The sequence below is a fragment of the Notothenia rossii genome, assembly GCF_949606895.1.
Source record: "Notothenia rossii genome assembly, chromosome: 3".
NCBI lineage: Eukaryota > Metazoa > Chordata > Actinopteri > Perciformes > Nototheniidae > Notothenia > Notothenia rossii.
Window position 1 is genome coordinate 74075727 of NC_136901.1, and position 23514 is coordinate 74099240.

General features: G+C 42.5%; 2 protein-coding genes across 2 annotated transcripts; one reads left to right on the top strand and one right to left on the bottom strand.

The window, feature by feature from the left end:
* Positions 1–5395: 5395 nt before the first annotated feature.
* Positions 5396–8179, top strand: LOC307033377 (uncharacterized protein). Its single transcript, XM_079671815.1, has 2 exons — positions 5396–6524; positions 7395–8179. Exons 1-2 carry the CDS (start codon positions 5608–5610, stop codon positions 7630–7632), a joined length of 1155 nt encoding a protein of 384 aa, XP_079527941.1. The 5' UTR covers positions 5396–5607; the 3' UTR covers positions 7633–8179.
* On the bottom strand, positions 7853–23446 carry mapk9 (mitogen-activated protein kinase 9). The gene is made up of 12 exons (XM_079671808.1): positions 23247–23446; positions 17449–17595; positions 16444–16573; positions 15574–15632; positions 15150–15288; positions 14360–14525; positions 12569–12640; positions 11384–11566; positions 10839–10963; positions 10479–10542; positions 10007–10078; positions 7853–9845 (listed from the first exon to the last, which is right to left on the bottom strand). Exons 2-12 carry the CDS (start codon positions 17562–17564, stop codon positions 9709–9711), a joined length of 1263 nt encoding a protein of 420 aa, XP_079527934.1. The 5' UTR covers positions 17565–17595; positions 23247–23446; the 3' UTR covers positions 7853–9708.
* Positions 23447–23514: the final 68 nt, after the last annotated feature.

Genomic DNA, 23514 nt, shown 5'->3' on the forward strand with positions numbered 1-23514 from the left:
TAAGATCCAATCTTCCTATTCCAATCCCAAAAAACTATTTTCTATCTTCTCCACCCTCTTGGACCCCCCCCAAAGCCCCTCCCCCCTCCTCCCTTCTGTCAAGTGACTTTGTTAACTACTTTGAAAAAAAGGTTGATGATATTCACTCATCTTTTTCTGACTCACCTTTACTCACCGCTGGGTCACCAGACCCACCGTTCACCCACACAATAACTTCCTTCTCCCCTCTCTCTCCAAGTGAGGTTCTTACCCTCATTACCTCTGCCCGTCCTACCACCTGTCCTCTGGACCCTATCCCCTCAAACCTCCTTCAGACTATCGCTCCTGATATTCTACCGTTTCTCTCCCATTTCATCAACACTTCTCTAACTTCTGGTCACTTTCCAAAGAGTAAACCCTCTCCTAAAGAAACCCACTCTCAACCCGTCCGATATTATAAACTACTGGCCTGTCTCTCTCCTCCCATTCCTGTCTAAAACATTTGAACGCGCTGTATTTAAACAACTCTCCTGTTATCTCCATCAGAACAACCTTCTGGATCCGCACCAGTCTGGTTTCAAGGCAGGTCACTCAACAGAAACTGCTCTCCTTGCTGTCTCTGAGGAACTGCACACGGCAAAAGCAGCCTCCCTCTCCTCTGTCATCATCCTTCTGGACCTGTCTGCTGCATTCGACACGGTGAACCATCAGATCCTCCTTCACACTCTCCAAGAACTTGGAGTTTCAGGCTCTGCACTTTCCCTCCTCACCTCATACCTCAAAGACCGCACCTACAGGGTAACTTGGAGAGGGTCCGAGTCCGACCCTTGTCAATTAACTACAGGGGTCCCTCAGGGCTCTGTTCTTGGTCCCCTCCTCTTCTCCCTAAACAAACTCGCTCGGATCTGTCATTAGCCCGCATGGTTTTTCATACCACTGCTACGCTGACGACACCCAACTAATTCTGTCCTTTCCCCGCTCAGAGACCCAGGTCGTCGCACGCATCTCTGCTTGTCTAGCTGATATCTCTCAGTGGATGTCTGCTCACCACCTCAAGCTCAAACTTGACAAGAATGAACTGCTTTTCCTTCCGGGAAAAGATTGTCCCACTCTTGACCTAACAATCAACATCGGCACCTCGATTGTTTTCCCCGACTCAGACTGCAAGGAATCTGGGTGTGATCCTAAATAACAAACTGTCCTTCACTGCAAACATTGCTGCTACAACCCGCTGCTGCAGATACACTCTTTACAACATCAGGAGGATACGTCCCCAGCTGACCCAGAAAGCGACGCAGGTTCTGGTCCAGGCTCTCGTCATCTCACGCCTAGACTACTGCAACTCCCCCCTGGCTGGTCTACCTGCATGTGCCATCCGACCTCTGCAGCTGATCCAGAATGCAGCGGCTCGTCTGGTCTTCAACCTTCCTAAATTCTCCCACACCACGCCGCTCCTCCGCTCCCTTCACTGGCTTCCAGTAACTGCTAGAATCCACTTCAAGACGCTCTGCTTCAGCCAAACAGCTCGCTGCACCCGCACTGCGAGGGGGACCCAAGTTCCCATCAGCAAAAACACGTGGGTTTGCTATCCTGGCTCCAAAATGGTGGAATGAGCTCCCCATTAAAATCAGGACAGCAGATAGCTTACACATCTTCCGGCGCAGACTGAAAACTCATCTCTTTAGACTCCACTTCGAGCGATAGAACTATTAACAAAGCACTTATATACTAATAAAGGGCTGGCTTATCTAAAGCCAGTTGAGTAGCACTTGAAATGTTTTAGCTCTATGAAACCTGATGTACTTATATGATTCTGTTTTCTTCAAGTTTGTATTTTGTTGGTCGAACGCACTTATTGTAAGTCGCTCTGGATAAAAGAGTCAGCTAAATGCAATGTAAAGTAATGTAATGTAATCGCATCGCACATCTGCCACCAGAGATGACAGTAACAGATATCTAATGAAAATGTTAATCATATGAGCTATAATGAAATTGTAGAGCCTGTGGACCCTCACACAGGAGTACAAATGTGCAGAGGGCTTTAATTGAGAGTGTGTATCATGGATAGATGTCTTAAAAAAGCAATATAATCCAATTTAGCATAGCAGCAACATAACCTACCCACACATGGATGGCAGTGACGCACATCTCCTCTGTATACATATATGTGGGATTGTTTGAGAGAGCAGGAGTGTGTTTGCATGTGAATGAGAGCCTCGTGTTGCCCGAAGACACCTTGTCCTTGTTCTCAAATAATCCACAGCGTGGAATGATACCTTGAGAAAGGTTTAAAATGGATGAGGCACAGATGCTTCCTGACAAAAATACTTTTCAAAAGGGTCTGATTTAAACTCTGGACATCAGAAAGAAAGTATAAGCGCCAACTTAATAATTCTTTAAGTTACGCCTTAATTACCATCCTGTAGATGCATCAGAAAGAAAGGCAGCTACACATCAATGATACATTACATCCTGAGTCATTCTGTAATGAAAATAAATAAATAATAAACATCAGCAATATTCTAATTATCCGGACAATGTATATCAAATACATTTTGATTATAATTTGTAAAACTAAAAACAAAGGCAGATATCTGCTGTTTGTTGATGAAAAGCTCCAAAACAATTAATAATGGACCGACTGTTTCCCCTTACATGTGGTGGAATAATATTAAGTATCTCAAAATTGAGCTTAAGTGGAGTACCGGTATATGAAAAATCTACTGAATAGCTTTTCGCCACTGAAGGAAACTCAGATTAGAATAAACCAAACAAAAAAATGTAATTGCTCCCCACCGTCTAGCGACACTAATAGCGGCATTAAAGTCTGACTCTGTGTGACGCTGGGCTTTGTTTCCTTCAGTGTGAGCTTCAGAACCATGGCAGTCTCGATAAAACAACAGTAAACAGCACAGAGACTGTATATAATCTGCTCTGGTAGCACTGCAGCTTTAAAGCACACACACACAGACAGGTTGGGGATCAAAGGAACGAGAGGCAGGGATGTTAATCTCTCCAAAACACACCTGCATGCAAGAGAATACACCGTCGCATTACAGACACAAACTGCCTGCTTTTTCCTTATCTCTCCTTGACGCTCCATGTTGCTGCCTATCTGCTCCACTCGTTGTCACTCCTTGTCACTCCTATACATTCACATCCACACATACCCCTGATTTGTCTTAGTTGTATGCCCAGTGATGAATAAGTATCCTGGCCTATTATATTGCTCATGTTTCTCTATAACCACAAAGCTGGCTGTGTATTACACTTGGAAGCCTCTTCTAGAGCAGACCCTGTCTCTTGTTAACAAGGGCCCTCCTCAATTACTCTCCATCGAGACACTTGCTAAAATAGCCACAGTGCCCTTCCTCCCCCCGACCCGCTCCTCCTCTTCCTTCATCCATCCACCTTTATTATTTAGAACCATGATCTGTGTTGCCATGGATTCTGTCGTCATGGCTACAAACAACCACGCACATGTACAGGAAGTGGAGAAGGACGAAAGAAAAAGGAAAGAGTTCAGGGCGATGAGGGGGCTTGAAGGAAGCTTAACCTCTGCACTGTGGCCATCCAGCTGTGATAAGTCGCGGGGGTCAGGGCGGGGGGGGGGGGGGGGGGGTTAAGTCGGAGGGGTCGTCCATCACATGTTCAATGACAGATGGAGGTCAGGGTGAAGCATGAGCCAGATTAAAGCATGTGTGTGGGGTTCCTGCTGGTTGTTTTCTTGATGTCTCACAAGGGACATCTCAGAGCCTTTTGCTGGTCTAACCTTCATCACTTTCCGAGTATTCAGAGAGCGTCTTGCATTCATTCATGACATGAGTAAACTCTGCCCACACTTCAAATCTCCAATGTGTGTGTACTAACAGATAAAAGGTTCTCCTCTGTCTGCACAGCCTTGAAGGACGCAGGGTGATTTACATAGAGCCGATAAGAGTGGAGTTTTATCAGTGTTGACGGATAACTGACGGTTTAATGCGGCCGTGCTGAAATGAGTTTGCGGGCGCGGCCTTGATTTGTGAAGCATTGCAGTGACACTCCAAGGATCCTGTGGAACGCTTTATTCTCAGTAATATTGAGCAAAAATGGTGTGAAATTGAAGCACACAGAGGCCGCATGTGGTTAGTGGTTGAACAAAAGTTTAAGAGGCGTCACTTCCTCTCTGCAGCCGTTAAACTGGAGGGGATTTAAGGACAAAGCATCTGCATGGGGGCTTCCTCTGTCAAAAGGAACTGCCTTTGATAGTTCCTCCATGGCATCTCACTAATGAGGGAGTTCTTCACTGGGCTGTTGATCAATAGTGGATCAATTGGGCTCATTTGATTTTTATAAGGCTCCAAAAATTAGCTCGATATGATTTAAACATGGAGCAAGCTGGATTTAGATTAAAAACAGAATCATGCAATTGAAGAATGCATTGGAGGCAAACCAAATTACTATGATGTTAGCTATAAGTTATAGTGTGAGCACCAAATAAAAACATTCTTACCTAAATACTATAGGTCTGAATCATCATCCTTTTCCTCAAAAAATGTTTTATGATTTCAAAGTAGGCTACACCACCCATTTAGAGTAGGCATTTCATAATGTTGTCTATAGCTCCACCTTGTGGTTTTAAGTAACAGTGACAAGAAAGTTTTTTGAGGATTTTTCTGATTTTGTGTCCGTCTTCTTTTTCCCTCTCACTCTCTTTGTCTGTAATACACAGCTTCGTCTTTTAAATAATTTCTATCCTTCATTTGCACCACTAAAAGACACAGAAAACACCTGACACAAGTCCCCTCTCTATCATGTGGGTTCAATCCACAACCTCCATGATTTCATAATGCATGTTTTTGTCTCTTGTTGTTGACAGCATTTCACAGGTTTAGTGGTGAGCGTCCCTCAAAGTGATACATGCACTGCAGCAGATTATGCGGGGTGAGCTTTATGTAGTACAAACACTTGGCTGTGAACTCATCCTACAGTGTGAATGTAGACAGGATGCACTAAAACTGAGAAGAAAAATAAATGAGCCAGCTAAGGTAATGGGGCCATGAGAAGCAGTATACAAGTCAGAGTAATCACAGTAAGCACTGCAGCATTCATTTAAATGTAAATAATTATATATCAGGTCCTTAAATCTAAAACATCTGTTTTGACAAATATTGACTGCAGATTATTGGGTTCATTGTGTGTGCTTCTCACTTTGTGCCAATGGCCTCTGTCTATTTCTGTGGTTCCAGTTATATGGGACTGTCTTTAGGAATGAGCCAGACTCTATTACACCCTGAGCCCTCCCTCAGAAGCTCTGCTAAAGTAACAGCTGATGTCACTCCTGCTTAAAGACACACACACACACACACACACACACACACACACACACACACACACACACACACACACACACACACACACACACACACACACACACACACACACACACACACACACAGGAGGTCTCTTACACCTTCCTCTCCCCACGACATCAGCACTTGGCACAGGGGAGGCTCTGGATCCCAGGTTGCAGCAGAGAGAGAGAGAGAGAGAGAGAGAGAGAGAGAGAGAGAGAGAGAGAGAGAGAGAGAGAGAGAGAGAGAGAGAGAGCTCAAAGACCCTCAGCACCCACATGTGCCTGGGTGGATCATGGAGCTGCACTGTCTTCCTACTGAGACTCCAACCACAGCTAGCTCCTGCTCCACGGACCCCTTGTACGACAACTGCCCACCTTTTGCCCAGCGAGGGAGCAAAAGGGCAAAGGCAATGGAGAGCAGGGTTGTGTGCCCGGCTGTAACCAGACTCTCAGGCCCCTGCTGCCCTCCACCTTGTCCGGCCCCAGCTGTGGCTGAGGGTCCCTCACTGCTCAGTGGGGGAAGAGAGGCTGGCGCCTGGCCAGATCACAGCTACTGCAGCTGGAGAGGAGCTTTGGGAAGACAGGGCTGTGAAGCAGAGCGGGGTCCCATCATAAACAGAGCCAGAGAAGTTGAGGACAGATCTAATCAGAACCAGAGCCCAAATCCATCGCAGAGCGAGGAGCACCGGAGCGCTCTCTCTGTGTACGATAACCTCCCTGAAGCTGTCACCCCTGACAGCCTCCAAGACGTCTTTGAGATGGAAACCAGCTTCCAGGAGCAGATGTACCAGGCGTGGCTCCCTGAGCACTTCCAGGGACTGATGGACGGCGAGGGAGTGAGTGAAGGCAAGAGTGCCTGGTCCTCCTGTGAGATCATCCTCGCTGACAATAACCAGGACCAGAACTCAGAAGAAGACAAAAAGCATGATCAGGAGCCAGAGCTGGACTCTGGATCCTGTGGATTTCAGCAGGGGGACCCGATGCTGCAGCTCCAGATGTCCTACCCTCAACAGCGTCTTACAGCAACTTCCCCTCAGCAGAGCCAGGTTCTGTGGCCCTCAGCTGAAACCCAGGAGCCATCCTGGTCTCCCAGGGTGCCCCCCCCTGTACCCCTGGCAGACCCCTCTGCCAGTGCCCTCCGCAGCATCCTCACTGGTCTCCAACAGCAAATAGTCCGACAGAGGGAGGAGTACGAGGCACGAATACACAGGTAACGTTCATTTCTTTTTTCTTCTCAATTTCAAACAAAGCAAACATAATATGGATGTTACACCATGACAAAGACAAACCAAATGTCCTGCATTTAATGTGCTTTTGGCTTTAGTATCACACTTTCAGTTCACTGACTTGAGATTTTCCCAGTTCTTGGTGTATTGCTGTGGAGGGTGACACAATGTTCCCAGGCCCAGAAATTGTGTGTGTCCACTCAGCTGTGCTGCTCAGTTGACCTCGAGCTTCACCCTGTATCCTGTTTAGTTTGAAGCACACCAACAACTGTTTTTATTTCACATGAACATTTCCCATCATTGAAAGTACTAAGATTATTACTAATTAAGTCCTTCCAACTTCATTCTTTTATCCACTTTTGTGTTTTCAGTGTACTGTGGACATTTCTATATATCACACTTGGATGTGTCATATAATGTTGCACTGACCTAAGACAGTAAATAGCGGTTTGGTTTTACGTTTAAAAAAAGCACATCCTGTGTGGTTGACCTATAGAAACAGCTCATGGCATTGGAAAGAGAGCTAATTTAAGGGGCCATGCTGCTGACCTAGACACAACACATACCTCATTTATTACTGATATAGATAGAGCAAGTCTCAGTGTAAGGTCACTGGTACTGGTTGGCAAGGACAAGAGGAAAAGGGCAATACTTATAGCTTATCGTAAAACATATAAACCACCTGTTCTACTAACCATTTAAGGCATCAAGAATCAGACCTATTAAAAAAAACTATCAACATACATGTTAGATTGACTCAGAAATACACTGCTGGCCATTGCTAGAAACCTAACATAGATCTCAGTCTTTCATTCACCCTAATGCAACCCTCTTCTTTGTGTATTTACCATCAGCTTAGAGCAGAGAAATGAAGAGCTGCAGGTCGAGGTGGTTCGGTTGAAAACAAACCTCTCACAGCAGCGACACTGGTACCAGGCCGTCGAGGATAAGATCACCGAGTCTGAAAGGATCCGGGCCGCCGCAGAACAACGCAACGCCACTCTGCAGAAGGAGATGGAGCAGTTCTTCGACACCTTCGGAGAGCTCAACAATGAGGCCAAGAAGACAGAGTATATCGTCAAAAGCTTTTGAAAAGAGAATATATGAATTGTATGGAATTAAATGAATTGTGTGTGATGAAATTAACTGTATGTGAGAAGGACAAGACTGGTTAGTCTTTAAACTCTAGTAAGTAGCCTATCATGTAAAGTAGCTTGTCACTATCAAAGCCAAATACTTCCGTCTCTAATTGAGAATGGTGGTCTGCAGTTATTTCTTCATTGAGAATATACAAAACATCACTGAAAGAATAATCACTGATGTCCACTTTATTTGTTACGTAACGGCAAAGATGTTGGCCGGGGGATTATATTGTGGTCATTGCAATCAGACATCTGACAATGAAAGGAGAAATAAACAAAACAAAAATTTGAGCTGCACAGTGTATACAATGAACATGTGTTTTCTTTTAAAACATGGTGAACGATATTCTGATCACTGTAATGCTCAGTCCTTAGCTGATAAGATTTGTGGGGGTAATTCAGCCGCTCCTCACGTCATTAAAAGATACGACTGAAAGAATAAGGTCATAGTTATTTTAAAAGGAAAATATAACGTACAATAAAGTCCTCTGCGTCTCCATAGTGTCATAATTCTGCATCTCCATCACCCTGTGCAACGAGTTCTGCAGAAAGCAGCTCCAGTCCATTTCCACCATCATCATCTTCATCATCGAGTTTCCATCATGAATCCTTAAATCCAGATTTTCATTCAGTCTCATTTTAAACTTCCATGTGTCTTTTTGGAGAGGAGTCAACTTTCTCCTTACCTTACAACTGCTGTTTATAAAGGAGATAATGAAGGAGATAATTGCAGTACATTTATATAACACACGCACTGGCTTACAAGGCAAAGAAAATACAACATCTGCATCAAACAGTCATTCAGAACATCGAGGTACTGGAAGTAAAATAAAGGAACGGATTATTTCTTTATAACAAGAACTACGGTATCTTATTGGCATCTCTAATGCCTTCATGCAAGTTAAACACCATTATTTGTGTTTGACTGCCTACAGGTGTTCTATAAGAAGTCTGATTCACGATGAGTTTTGGGACTGCTCCAGTACTGATGGAATGGTCTAGAAAAGGAGCAGCCGATGCGTTGATTTTTGAATGAAATGTTTCGACAAGAGGCTGATTTTACACGGGGCCACGACGTGACTGTGTGCAACATTTGGCAAGAACACAAAAATAAATACAACATGTATCTTTTTGCCTCTCCAACATTTACAAGATTATGATTTTGATATACACATTGTTAGTCGGTACCTTATGTCCAATGGGGGTGCAATATATAGTGCTACAGATATGTTGAATTCGTAACAAATGGGCACACCTTATCTATAGGTAATGAAAGGCTTTACAGTCACTATGAGTGCCAGAGCGGGACATATTTAAAAACAGAAAATAATATCAGGACACAAAAATGTAACACTGCAATCCCAGCTTTCTCTAGCTGTCAGGAGGAAGAGTTTAAAATCCACACCACTCAAGGCAATTATTTAAAAACAAAGTGTAGAAAGCACTGCTGTGGAGAGGATCGATCCAACTCTGGATGAGTGTTTGATCCTCAGATGGACATTAAATGGTTGGTGCGATCGACTTATGGTGAGTTTTTGTTCATATAGGCTTATCATGCATGAGAGCAGCTGTGGTCTATGTTCAGTGCATCTATGCTCTAATTTGATGACCTCTGGTCTCAATGTAACATTTGCTAAAAAAATAAAACTATTAAAATACAGGCATACAGAACAGACAACAATCTCCCACCTACTTCTGGGAACCCGAAAATCAATCTGAATGCATGTATACTTGACGAAGGTAAACAATATCCACAAAGAAGACCAACCTTTGACCCAACAGTTAGAATATAAAGCTCTCTATTCAGAACGAATAGACAGACTTTGACCTCCTGGCAGCAGTCCAAAACAAAGTTTGATATTGAAAAGAGCAACAACATCCACTATGTGACACACACAGAAAGAAAATAGACCTATTCTTCGAGGTTACAGAGGAGAAAAGAAAGAAGAAAAAGTAAAGAGAAGAAATGAAGGCGGTAGTTGATTGATATTTGTAAATTGTAAATGGGAGGACTGAGGCGATGTGTTCACTGACTCTCGTCCAGCGCTCCCGTCAGCGTGTCGATGCTGCTGCTGTCCGTGTCCGACGCCAGGGTGTGCTCCGTGGACATGGACGAGATGTCGTTGGCTGATGAAGACTGGGAGGCGGACCCTGACACCACATCTGAATCACACACACGATGGAGAGAACCAGAATATCGTTTAGGTCATTATACCAATAATATATAGAGTTAAAACAGTGCGTTTACTGCAAGAAATAGTGGGTTGGACGTGACCACTAACATATTATTGCATCTAATGAATAAAGATGGAGCATGGGTGTACCTGAGCAGTCTTCTTTCATCAGTCCATTCTTGTTCCTCTCTTCCCAATCTATCACCTCTTCATAAATGAGTTCTGTGGAAAAGCAGAAAAAGTTAGGTGTCGTCAGTGTGTGCTCAGAATGCAGCCTTTCAGATGCAGAACATTAGAAATAGTGTATTATTGGCCAAATATGTGTTAATTAACTGAGGTGAATCCATCAGCTCGAAGAAATCTCATCAACTGCTGTTAATTGGTCTTGTTTTTTATTATTATTTACTTACACATCTTTTTTTAGGATGATTTGTCAGAGTCTTGTAACACAAACAAAGATTATTTTTTTCACGTGTATAGAATACCTACGTATAAATAGATAGATATGGAAGAAACATGATTCTTAATAGGGTTAAGAGTTTCCTGTATCTTTTGGAATCAGAACATGAATGAAGTTTGGCTGCACTGCAGACAGATGGCCCTAGAGGGCAGTGGCTCCCACCTTTCCAATGCTCGATGGAGTGCTCTCTCTCTTCCAGCTGCTTATCTGAAATCTGAGGAGGAGGCTGTGAAACAAAGAGAGAAACATTTATCAGCCAGCTCACACACACACACACACACACACACACACACACACACACACACACACACACACACACACACACACACACACACACACACACACACACACACACACACACACACACACACACACACACACACACACACACACACACACACACACACACACACACACACACACACACACACACACACACACACACACACACACACACACACACACACACACACACACACACACACACACACACACACACACACACACACACAGTTTCCTCACCGCGTCGGCCTCTCCGGGGTCGTACCACACGTGGATGTAGGGGTGATTGAGGGCTTCTTCTACGGAGACGCGGCATTCAGGATCAACGACCAGCATTTTGGAGAGCAGGTCCCGTGCTTGACCTGCTGTTATGGCAACAGAGGAAGGGCAGTGTTACTATGGAAACAGGCCCATGACATGATTTCCTTCAACAGTCTTTATGATAACTGATTACTTCCTCTTGCAGAGTTGGGTAACATCTCCGGGAATGTCAAGATGTGTTCTTTGTTTGGCTGACCTTACTCTAAATGCCACAGAGTAGGGCAGAACAACTGTTGACCTGCATGGTCACTCTCTGAACTTGTTGTATACGACATCCCGTTTTCTACCTCTATGTCTGTAATTTAGTTGGAAACTGTCTGGTCACATCAATATATTGCAGACAAATATCTCTGACTAAAAAGGTTAAAAAAACATGAAACTTGAAAATTGTCTGAAACATCCATGCAGGGGAACAACAACTATATGCATTTAAAGTACAACAATTATTTTTGGATAATTCTTACTCTTTATTTTATCATGTTCTGAATCAGAGGGAAAGGCCCAGTCCGGGAAAAGCTCGTCTAAGCTGACTCCAGGATACTCCGGCTTGTTCATCACATAGTTCCTCACGGTCTCCATCAGCCGGTTCATAAACTCCAGGCTGGGCGTGCCCAGAACCTCGATCACCTTATTCCACTGGTCGATGTCTGCACAGCACACTCGTTAGGGACAACTCAGCATCATTATGAGCTAGTACATGTGTCAGCAAATGAGAGGAACATTTGATAAGGCACAGAACCCAGAGATAAATACATAAAATGAAAGCACTTTGCATAATCTGAAAACATTATACAGACGAGACAAATATTTGGAGCTGGAGGCTGTACTGAGCCACAGTGCATATTTGAACAAGGTGCTAACATTAGCTTGCTAACATATTCAAAATGACAATGTTTGCATTTTAATGTTAATCTGGAATAATATTTACCACATTCACCATCTTTAGTTTAGCATGTTAAAATGCTTACACAAATCCCAAACTACAGTTGAGCTTGAGTTTTGCAGATATTTGGTCATGAACCAAATAATTTTGGAAAACAAAAACCTGAGAGTGCTACTACAGTTAGTACAACTATGCTGAAGGAAACATGAATGTATACGCTAATAGCAATATATATACGAAAACCTGGACCTGCTCGGCTGACTAACAATTGCAGTAAAAGCCATTATTTCCCCTGGTGAAAAGCAATCTATCCTCGAATCGCACTGTGTCCTTCATCTTTTCTCAGCTATTCAGGTGAAAATGGACAGCGGCACTGAAACGAGCTGGTGAGGGAAGAGGTGCCAAACCCATTAGAAATAGAGAAACGGCCAATAAAAATGCAAATGATTTGAATTGCTTCAATTTAATTTCCGCTATCAATTAAGGGGATTATAGCTTCCCGAAAAACAGCTCTACAGATGTATAATCTTTGAGGAGGGCAGGAAACACACAAAGCTCTCTGATTAAATTGGGCTGTGCTGGAAAAAATGAGAAGTCCAATTTAAAAGATTGTGTTTAGAGGGCGAAAATGCAAAATGTCTTGCCACTCAAGTGTGCTGTTAGAAAAATAAGAAGAGATGAGTGAAATACTTTGTGTTAAGAAAAGGCTTGATGGAGGGTGTTGATGGATGACAACAACAGAGAGGATAAGAGCAATGAAGGATACGATCTGTTCCCTGGAAGATGACGCTGCCCTTCACCATCTCTCCCATGATGCACCCTACTGACCAGATGTCCACTGGGAACAGAGAAACATAACAACACATGCAGAACATAATTGTAACATTTATAACATAATATCAAACACATAATAAAGTATAATGCGTGTGAAATAAACAGTAGAACAACTCTTCAGATGTTGCCAGCTGAGCAACATGCTCCATGGTTTGTAATTGAATGGCAAACAAATATATGCAGAACAGTAGCTGAGGTCTCATTGGTCCATCCTGTAGCCGAGCCATGGCCTGATGCTTTCATCACATTCATCTTAAGGCTGTCTCCTCTCTCTCTGGCCAGACGCAGCCTTCCAGGCTTTTCTCCTCTCCTCTGCTGCTCTGCTTATCAGTCTGCACAGCTGTTGCTCTCTTCATCACTTCTCCTGTGTGTGCGCTCAGCAGAGTAGCATGTAAATAGTTTCTTTTATCTGGGTTGGCTGTTAGCTAAAGCGTGCAAGCGTGGAAAATAACCATTAACTTCTCTCTTCCCTCTATTTTCACCTTTACTCAAGCTGAACGGTCTGTGTGCTCCTTAAACGTCTCCAGATCATACAAACCACTCCAGGTCAAATCCTCAAACACAATGCATACATGTCTTACACTGTTCATTGTGTTTAGCGGGGTAGGTACACTTTAGACTAGGAACAACTGTTTTTCTGTTAGGCCAGTCCAACTAAAGCTACAAAAAAGTATTTTGACCACTTCCTGGTTCAAATCCTAGCATGAGATCATTTTTATTGCATCACCTTGTAGTTAAGCTATTTAAACAATACTTTCATCTCAACCCTGTTTGTTGACAAATTATTATTTATAAAAATGTGCTAATTTGTTTAAAAAATAAAAATCGATATAAAAGTGTGATGCCTTTAGAGGTCAGAGTTAGCCTCAGAAAATGTGCAAAATCTGGTAACAATAGCTTAAGCCAATTATGTTATATTATGGGTTAATTTTATATCGACCCGAAAAGCAACAACAAAAATAAATCCTTTCTACGAGTGTTCAGGCCCCCTGTGGTGCTTTGACCTCTAATAACCAGCTGTAGCCGACTGATAGTGGATCAAAGTCTTTTCACTGTGCACTTTTTATTCTGAACTGCCAGCCTCTTCTGTTCAGCTGTCATGTTCTTTATATTTGACTGTAATGCTTGTTGTGTCAGTTGTTATCAATCAGGTCTGTTGGACAAACGATGTAATGTTGTTAGTATTCTTTAATAAACCTCTGCATTATCTTCTATGATATGAAACCACTCTATATGTAATGTTAGAATGATCAACCAATAATGATAGCTCTTTGTTGTCAGAGCTTTCAGCGTCACCTTGAAATCAGGACCACTGACTCTGTGGTTAATTTTAAAAAAGCACTCAAAAACATCTGTTTGTCAAGGCCTTCAGCCTCAGTTAACTCTCTAAATGTTTGTGCTCAGCCTTTTTTTATTTTGTTTATTTATCTTCTTATTTTCTCGTCCCTGTTGTGTGACTGTCTTTCCCTTTCGTCCCCCCGTACGGCCCTTTTCTTATTGTAAATTGTCCTTGGGTTTCATGAAAGGTTAATAGAAGTTATTATTGTTAACATTTATAAAACTCTGAGGTATTTTAAGTGTTAAAAAAAAAATCAAGCGTTCCTGGGAAGGTTCACATTGGGTGAAAGGTATTGTAATGGGACGGATAATGTTGTCTGAGGATTGGTTTAGAAATACAATATATTTACTTCCTTTTTAAATAAGGGCTCCTTGATGTCCTTACCATTCTCCTTATACTTCATGCCCAGAATGACCTCGGGGGCGCGGTAGTATCTGGTCACCACGTAGGGCGTCATCATGAAGTTAGTGCAGGCCGTCCGAGCCAGGCCGAAGTCCAGGATCTTTAAAGTGCAGTCCGACTTCACCACAATGTTACTGGGCTTCAGATCCTTAGGGGAGAGAACATCTTTAAAGCCTTTGAGATATTTTCCATACTGTTGGTATCTGTAAAAAGATTAGTCTGGGTGCCAGTTTCTTTTGAGAAACTATTTGCATGTAAACATTAGAATCAAAGACGTGATCCTTTGCTCATAAACACTCTTAAACAAGCTGATTTTCTTTTAAATGTTAAAATGTCACTTGCCGATAAATCTTTAAGACTAGATACTTAATTTAACTGGCTAATTGATAGAATGATTAACACCAGCAGATAATCTGACGTTCATTGGTTTTAGAGATGGTGAAATATGTACTATTAAAAGGAATGTTTATGTACATTTGTAATAATACAAATTCAATAATAAGTTGAAACGCAGCTTTGTCTCCTTCATGTCTCAACCGGTCATTTTTACTATTAAGCTTAACCAAACGCACTCGACATTAAGCCGCCAAGACTGGAAATAACATTCCACAAGTAGTATAACAGCCTACTAATAATATGAGTGTAATCTTTGTCTGTAACTGTGTAGAGGTAAGTGGTTTAAAAGTCAAATCTGTGCAGCATTTGAAATGGATGGCTTCAAAGTGGTCTGATCAACATTTAGCCCACAGCACAATCCCTCTTGTGCTGGTACCCTGTGGATGATGCCGGCAGAGTGCAGGTGTCTGATGCCACACAGGATCTGGTAGAGCAGGTAGGACATCCTCTCATGGTCCAGGTCCATGTGGATCACCTGGCAGAGGCTGGCATCCATCAACTCCATCACCAGATACCTAAGAGCCCGGGAAGGAATGAAAAAGTGAAGTAGGGATACAAAAAGGCCAAATGATAGACAAGGGAAACAAATGACAAGAGACTATATGAGGGAAAATAAAAAAGAGGAAGTAAAGAATACTTCATAAAGAAAAAGACACATTAAGGGAACTAAAGCAAAGAGACCAACGCTCTAGTAGAGGTCCACTGGTATCGAGGGATGCTAATTAAATGCTAGCCTTTGCTTAAATCTAGGAATCCTATAGAAAGATTGGTGCAGACAAAAACATCATAGGGCAACTCACAGGTCCTGGAACTCCTCCAGGGACTTCTGAGGCGTGAACACATTGATCAGACGGATGATCTGCAAGCAGAGGGACAGACCATTACTCCTCTCTGTTTCTCTCCTCCACTTCGGGGAGCTAGCCAACTGAGAGCCGAGCACTCCAGTGGGTTTGCCTGGATTTTCTGATTCCGGGCAAGAAATGACATCCAAATAGCAGCAAGCTGACCTTCTCTACTTCTTAAGTTTGTACATTTGGGCGGTTTTGGCGCAGTGTGATCATCAGATCAAGGGGCGTTGGGGAACTCCAGTTCGAAACCCGCCTCGGCCACCACTGCGTCAGGCGGTTGTGTCCTTGGGCATGACACTCTACCCGCATTTGCTCCTCCTAAATTATTATTTATTATTATTATTATTTCTCAGTTCAAAGGACAATTAAAGTTTTTATCCTGCCAGTCATATTCAAGGACAACTGTGAATCACGTCAGCTGAATAAAGTTATCAGGAAAATAATTCCTAATTCAGAAGTGTTTTTTACACAATACATGAACAGATGTGAGGATGTAAGCTACATTATCGTTTGACTGTCAGCTGTTTTTATCTGCCCTGAACAGCTCATTAAATAAAAAACACCACACCATACCAGACATAAAGAACATACTCCATGGGGAAGTAAAAAGAACTGACGTTAAAAGATGGTTTTCAAGTCTGTATTATAACAATTCTCCGTTGCTCATATGAACATCATGTAAACTTTGCAATATGTTTTTGCACTCTTATGGATGGAATCAACAGCATGTTTGATCAGATCAAGCTGTTTTAATGTACATTTGAACACATTAATATGCTAATAATGAACTATAAAAATACAAAGAAGTACAATAAATCTTACATTTTTGTGATTGACACATTTGAGCAGCACCAGCTCCCTGTAGGCCCGCTTGGCATGGGTCTGGTTCTGGAAAGGCCGGCAGAGCTTCTTCACTGCCACCGGAATACCCAGGTCTGTGTCTAGAGCCGAGCTGGTCACACAATGTGTAGAGGACAGACAGAGGAAAGGTTAGCAGGGAACAAAATGAAGGCCTCCTGCAAAGCAAAGCTGTTTTTTTTTTACTTATTTTGAACAAGAGAAGAATACTAGCTACCTGTTCCTGGTCATTTATGTTTCAAACAAGGTGAAAGAGGTACAATAATTGTTTTTCTCTGTGCACATTGAACACCAAAAAAGGCCTACGCAAAGTAACAAAGGCAGTTTATAAAATCCCCAGGGACTACGGGCTATGATGTTTATTAGAACCACAATATCAAAACTGCAACCTTGCAAGTGTCCAAAATGAAAACGGGCATCCACAATGTGCTCAAGCCTACGATAGGATATGTGTTTCTTATTAACAATACAAAACCCTCTGTTTTTAGTGGTACCAGAGGAGAGGTCAGTGGGCTGCCAAATTACTAATTAGTATTATTTCTGTAATAGACAGACTAATATGGAAATGTGTTAGCTTTCTTGGTACCTTTTCATAAACCAACAATTAAGACCTGACTGTGGTTCCAATCCAGAGTTCAAAGATTCACCAATTACTAGGAAATATATATTTTAAATTAAACAATATCTTCATTTCCACTGTGACAATAACCAGTTGTCATAAGTCAACCAGTCCTTTAACCCACAGAAGCTGATTTTATATTATAATGGACGTCCATATTAATGACACCAAAATCTGTTTGTCTGGATTTTTTGAAAAAGTAGAAATGATGCACAAGACATCCGAAATATTTCCATTTAAGTACACTATGCAGCCAAAACTATAAATGATTACCTAAATATGTTGCTCAGTAACACAACACTGAGGGCTGGCACCACCACTAAGATGTTAAGAAAAGGTCAGCCTCTCACCATACGATGCCCTGGGCCCCGGAGCCGATGGCGCGGAGCTGCTCGTAGCGCTTGAGCACAGTGAAGGTGGAGTCCCCCACCTGGACGCTGTAGAACTGACCGTCCACCTCACTCATCCTGCCAAACAGTCAGGACCACCGACACTGTCTGGGGGGGGGGGCATCAAAACACATAGAGGGGAAACATCAGATTAACAGCCACAGAGAAGGAGTGACTTTAAGCTAAAACAAAGTCATTTGTCTCTAAATAATTGCGCAGAATACGTTTTAGCACAGTTCTGAGTGTGGAGAGGTAATTATACATATATATAATGATCTGGAAACCTTCTTCTCCCCTGAACCACTCAAATGATGCACAGAGGACGGCAGGGCCTAATATGGTCCCATCTGTCAGAACCTGGCATCACTTCCTCCATTTTCAGCCCAGTCCTAAAGCCAAGCAATCTATCCGCCCTCAGTTTGCTCATCTGACAACGCTAACAGAGGATTGGAGCTGAAGCCGAGGCTGGTAATGTTGTGGTGCGTGTCGTTGAGAACAGAGGCAGCTGACAGCTTGGTGTACCCGACGCTCTCGCTGCCATTTCTAAACTCATGCTGACACACTCAGTAAACACAACACACACACTGATTCAAGCAGCATTAGGTTCAGGCATGTTTATTGTTCTTCGATATGCATTCAGCGTCACAAGTGTTTGTACAGTCCGATGGGCACATGCTAACGTGTGTTTATAAAAAAAAGAATGTCAACGTTAACATTGATTTCTTAAGGCAGGAAGTGGAGGAGTATTATTCTTGGCCATGGTTTGTGTGAGTGTGTGTGTTTGTGTGGGCGCGGGCACATAAATTGTGTAGCTATGCGACAGCAAGCAGTCAAGGCTGTGTGCTATTCCCTCAGGAAACAGCTACAGGTTCATGGAGAGGGATATTTTAGCCTTGCTTGTTTGACAGGCAGCAACGAGACAAACGCTCGCACTTAACTTTATTAACATTGGTATTATTAAGGGTGGCTTAATGACTGGTGAATAAATAATCATAAAAGTATTACATGTTTTACTTTAACTCTTTTATTCTGATTTTAATATTTTATGAAGCAAATAATCATACTAATTGTTTCCCTGGCTCATACACTTTTTCCATAAATGGACACGTTTAGGACATTTATTTTATACAGTTCCAGGATTCCGTTTTTTCTTTTTTAAATAAATCATATTTATTCTGTACATTATTGTCATTCCACTGTGTTGTATAAATAAATGAATGCAATTTAGATAGGAAGAAAACAATTTAAAAAATACTTTGTTTCGTTGTTTGTTTCGTTTGGTTGCCACATCCCACCGTGTTTATGACTTCATTTGTTTGTGCCATATAATCCCACGGAGTGTCTGGTTGTCATCTTGAGTTTTTGTTTTGTTTATTTGTTATGTTCGTTTGTTCTGAATGGTTTGTTTCGGTTCCAAGCCCAGGATTTTAAATCCCTCATGAACACGCCATTGTGTCTTTTGTCTATGTTGCTTCAGAAATAAACCAACACCAAAAAGAAAAATGGCTTCAGATCAGATATAGAGTGTTGGTTTTGCAACCACACCATTACTCAGATGAAAAATGCATCCTTCTCATTTCTATCTTCTTTCTTCCTCTGCCTCCCCGGCATTTTCTCCTCCTTCTGACATACGACCAGCTGGCTCTCACTACACCTAAGGGGAGTGCTGCAAATCTCTTTCATTTCTCTCAATCTTTCCGGTTCCTTGTTGTTATTTTATGCTTCTGAGATTCTCTCACTTCTGTACTCCTTCTCCCATCCTCCCTCTGGCCTCAATTAAAGATAGTGGGGTACTGACAGATACGTACAATATATTTTTGATGAACATTTTATTTCACAGCAGAGCTTTTTGGGGCAGTAGACAACATGCCAAGGCTCTGGCTGTGCTAAATTATAATATAATGTAAGTTTTCCTTGACACAGATTCCCCACAGCACTTGAACACCTTGTGCATTAAATATCCTGCGGAACCTTTTCCTTCAGCTTGGAAGATGCCATGGCTAAAAGTGGCATTCTGATATTTTTCTTCAGTATCTTTCTGCCTAATGTTTCAAGCTACAGAACACTATAAAGAGGGCATTCATCATAACCAAAAGCCATTTTAGCTGCAGCAGCCAGTGTGCAATCCTTCACTTACCGCCAAGCACGGCACGACTAGGCTAAATGTAGAGTTGACTCAGCATAGATATATAGACACTGACAGGGGACAATTGAAGTGAGGTGAACATTGCATGTAAGCTTATGCAGCCAGACAGACAGCAGATGAAACCTGTTATAGCTCTGGCCAGCAGCCATTGAGGAATTGGTTCAAATTCAAAAGGGGAGTGAGTTATTGGAGATGAGAGGGAAATCAAGGCCTTTGCAGGTAGATTAATAAGAGATACAGACAGAAAGAATAAACAAGCCACATTATTATATCGATGACATATTTAGCAGAGATGTGATCATAGCAGTACAATCACTAGAGAAATACATTCATGAAAAAACGCATCATTAAAAATGTAATCCTTCTCCATGCTGGGATCCCTTAACAGTCTCAAACATTCAGACATCGGATACACCTGGAAGGCTGAATGAAGCTCATGTGTCATTTATTGTATAACATTTTCCTTTGTGACCTTTACAATAATCAGTCTTATGACACTTAACGACAAAACAAGAGACAGGGTGGATTCAGAGGATGTACATGTATGGCTTTCTTAGGTACAGTGGGGCAAAAAAGTATTTAGTCAGCCACCAATTGTGCAAGTTCTCCCACTTAAAAAGATGAGAGGCCTGTAATTTTCATCCTAGGTACACTTCAACTATGAGAGACAAAATGAGAAAAAAAAAATCCAGAAAATCACATTGTAGGATTTTTAATGAATTAATTGGTAAATTCCTCGGTAAAATAAGTATTTGGTCACCTACAAACAAACAAGATTTCTGGCTCTCACAGACCTGTAACTTCTTCTTTAAGAGCCTCCTCTGTCCTCCACTTGTTAACTGTATTAACGGCACCTGTTTGAACTCGTTATCAGTATAAAAGACACCTGTCCACAACCTCAAACAGTCACACTCCAAACTCCACTATGGCCAAGACCAAAGAGCTGTCCAAGGACACCAGAAACAAAATTGTAGACCTGCACCAGGCTGGCAAGACTGAATCTGCAATAGGTAAGCAGCTTGGTGTGAAGAAATCAACTGTGGGAGCAATTATTAGAAAATGGAAGACATACAAGACCACTGATAATCTCCCTCGATCTGGGGCTCCACGCAAGATCTCACCCCGTGGGGTCAAAAATGATCACAAGAACGGTGAGCAAAAATCCCAGAACCACACGGGGGGACCTATTCAATGACCTGCAGAGAGCTGGGACCAAAGTAACAAAGGCTACCATCAGTAACACACTACGCCGCCAGGGACTCAAATCCTGCAGTGCCAGACGTGTCCCCCTGCTTAAGCCAGTACATGTCCAGGCCCTTCTGAAGTTTGCTAGAGAGCATTTAGATGATCCAGAAGAGGATTGGGAGAATGTCATATGGTCAGATGAAACCAAAATAGAACTTTAGAACTAGACGTGTTTGGAGGAGAAAGAATGCTGAGTTGCATCCAAAGAACACCATACCTACTGTGAAACATGGGGGTGGAAACATCATGCTTTGGGGCTGTTTTTCTGCAAAGGGACCAGGACGACTGATCCGTGTAAAGGAAAGAATGAATGGGGCCATGTATCGTGAGATTTTGAGTGACAACCTCCTTCCATCAGCAAGGGCATTGAAGATGAAACGTGGCTGGGTCTTTCAGTATGACAATGATCCCAAACACACCGCCCGGGCAACGAAAGAGTGGCTTCGTAAGAAGCATTTCAAGGTCCTGGAGTGGCCTAGCCAGTCTCCAGATCGCTACCCCATAGAAAATCTTTGGAGGGAGTGGAAAGTCCGTGTTGCCCAGCGACAGCCCCAAAACATCACTGCTCTAGAGGAGATCTGCATGGAAGAATGGACCGAAATACCAGCAACAGTGTGTGAAAACCTTGTGAAGACTTACAGAAAACGTTTGACCTCTGTCATTGCCAACAAAGGGTATATAACAAAGTATTGAGATTAACTTTTGTTATTGACCAAATACTTATTTTCCACCATCATTTGCAAATAAATTCTTTAAAAATCAGACAATGTGATTTTCTGGATTTTTTTACTTCTCATTTTGTCTCTCATAGTTGAGATATACCTAGGATGGAAATTACAGGCCTCTTTCATCTATTTAAGTGGGAGAACTTGCACAATTGGTGGCTGACTAAATACTTTTTTGCCCCACTGTATATAGACAATATTGTTTTTACTGATGAGAAGTGTTCGCCATCCAATTGCCAGACAATGCAATCCTTGCTGATATCTCCAATTCTCAAGGTTTTGTTTTATGATTTAGAATGATATGAATGTGAAGATGGCAGGCAAGCATACATTTCTCTCATCTTTGATCCTTCAAATGTATAGTTATACTTTTGAAAGAACATCCATAACATTAATCTGTTTTCAACTTATATATATCAATATTCCAATTACTTGTATATAGACTATTTTGCACTATTTCTACTATATTCTATTTTATTTTATTGCACTATTTTATCGGTTTTATTTTGTTGCACTGTTGGAGGAGCCTGTGACCTAAGATTGTCATAACTACACTGTAGCTATGCACACTTGATAATAAAAGCCTTGAATCTTGAGTAAGGCATGATTTTTTTCCTATTTGGATGTTTCTCTTATGAAGGAGTGGATAAGAGAAGTGACCTTCACCATCCTCAGCCCAGCTCACCATGACTACTGTCCAGCTCAGTCCAGTGAGCCTTGGGGTGTGATGTAGCCATGGCGCTCCGTTGGGAGCTGGATGGGAGTCAGTGAGCTGGCTATGATTTTAGATTAGCATGGCCTGAAGACTCAGCATCTCATCCTCATGTGGCAGGGTTAGAAAACACACAGGGGCGGGTACATCTACAGCCATGCTGCTGCACAAGAGAGGTCTGCTGAGTGCAAGACCAGTCTCTCAAAGAGGATGCTAAATATGAAGGGATGTATGTCAGTATCACATGTGTTGCTGTCGAATCAATCTTGTAATCCTTTCATGTGTAAGGTACTCCGTGTATGATCCCCCCTTCGGCCCAAAATGTGCTTTGACATGCTTCAGATTTTTGACACATTATTTGTTGACAGACTGAAACTTGCCTATGACATACCATGCAAAATTTGAAATATGGCTCATGCCTAAGACAATAACTCACCTATTTCCATGGCAACTATGGTATTGGTCACATAACCTGTGCATACTTGGCCTATACATAAATGTCATTCATTTGAATGAATGTAGTTAAATCAGCGCAGGTCAATTGGTAAGCTATGTATACTGCCAACCTTGTGTTATTACAGCATTACCCAGGTTTAAAACTGAGAATTTCAAAAATATCCACACGCAGCACGCCTACTCTAAAATACACACCGACACACACACAAAGGTATGAAGTCACCGTGTATGACACACCGCAGCACAGCTGGCACTCTCTGGTTTCACACAGCCAGGAATGATCGGTTCACACAACCCTATTCAAACCAGCATAAACACCGGTTAAAATCACGGTGCCTTTGGTCGGTTACAAAGTTACCGAGGCCTACACTCCCCGGGTTTTCACTTCTCTCGGAGGCAATGCGGTAGTCGGGCCGGGCTGGACCAAGCGCTCTGACGGACCAGAGGACAGCGGAGGAGGCGGCGGCAGACCTACCTTCTCCCTTCGCCGCTCCCAGGGCACTCCCATGCATCGAAAACACAGACAAAACCCTCTCTCCGTCCTTCAGACACAACCTAGACCCGGAAAAGTTTAGGAAAAGGGACTGTCACGACAGATAGAGCCTCCCCCGGTTCCCAGCTAACTCCGGTGGCAGCAGCACGGAGGGACGGTGCGGAGGAAGGCGACGCCACAACAAGCACCGAGCGAGCATGTGGGTGACGTCATCGCGCATTTATTTACGTGAGTGCAAACTTTTTTTTTT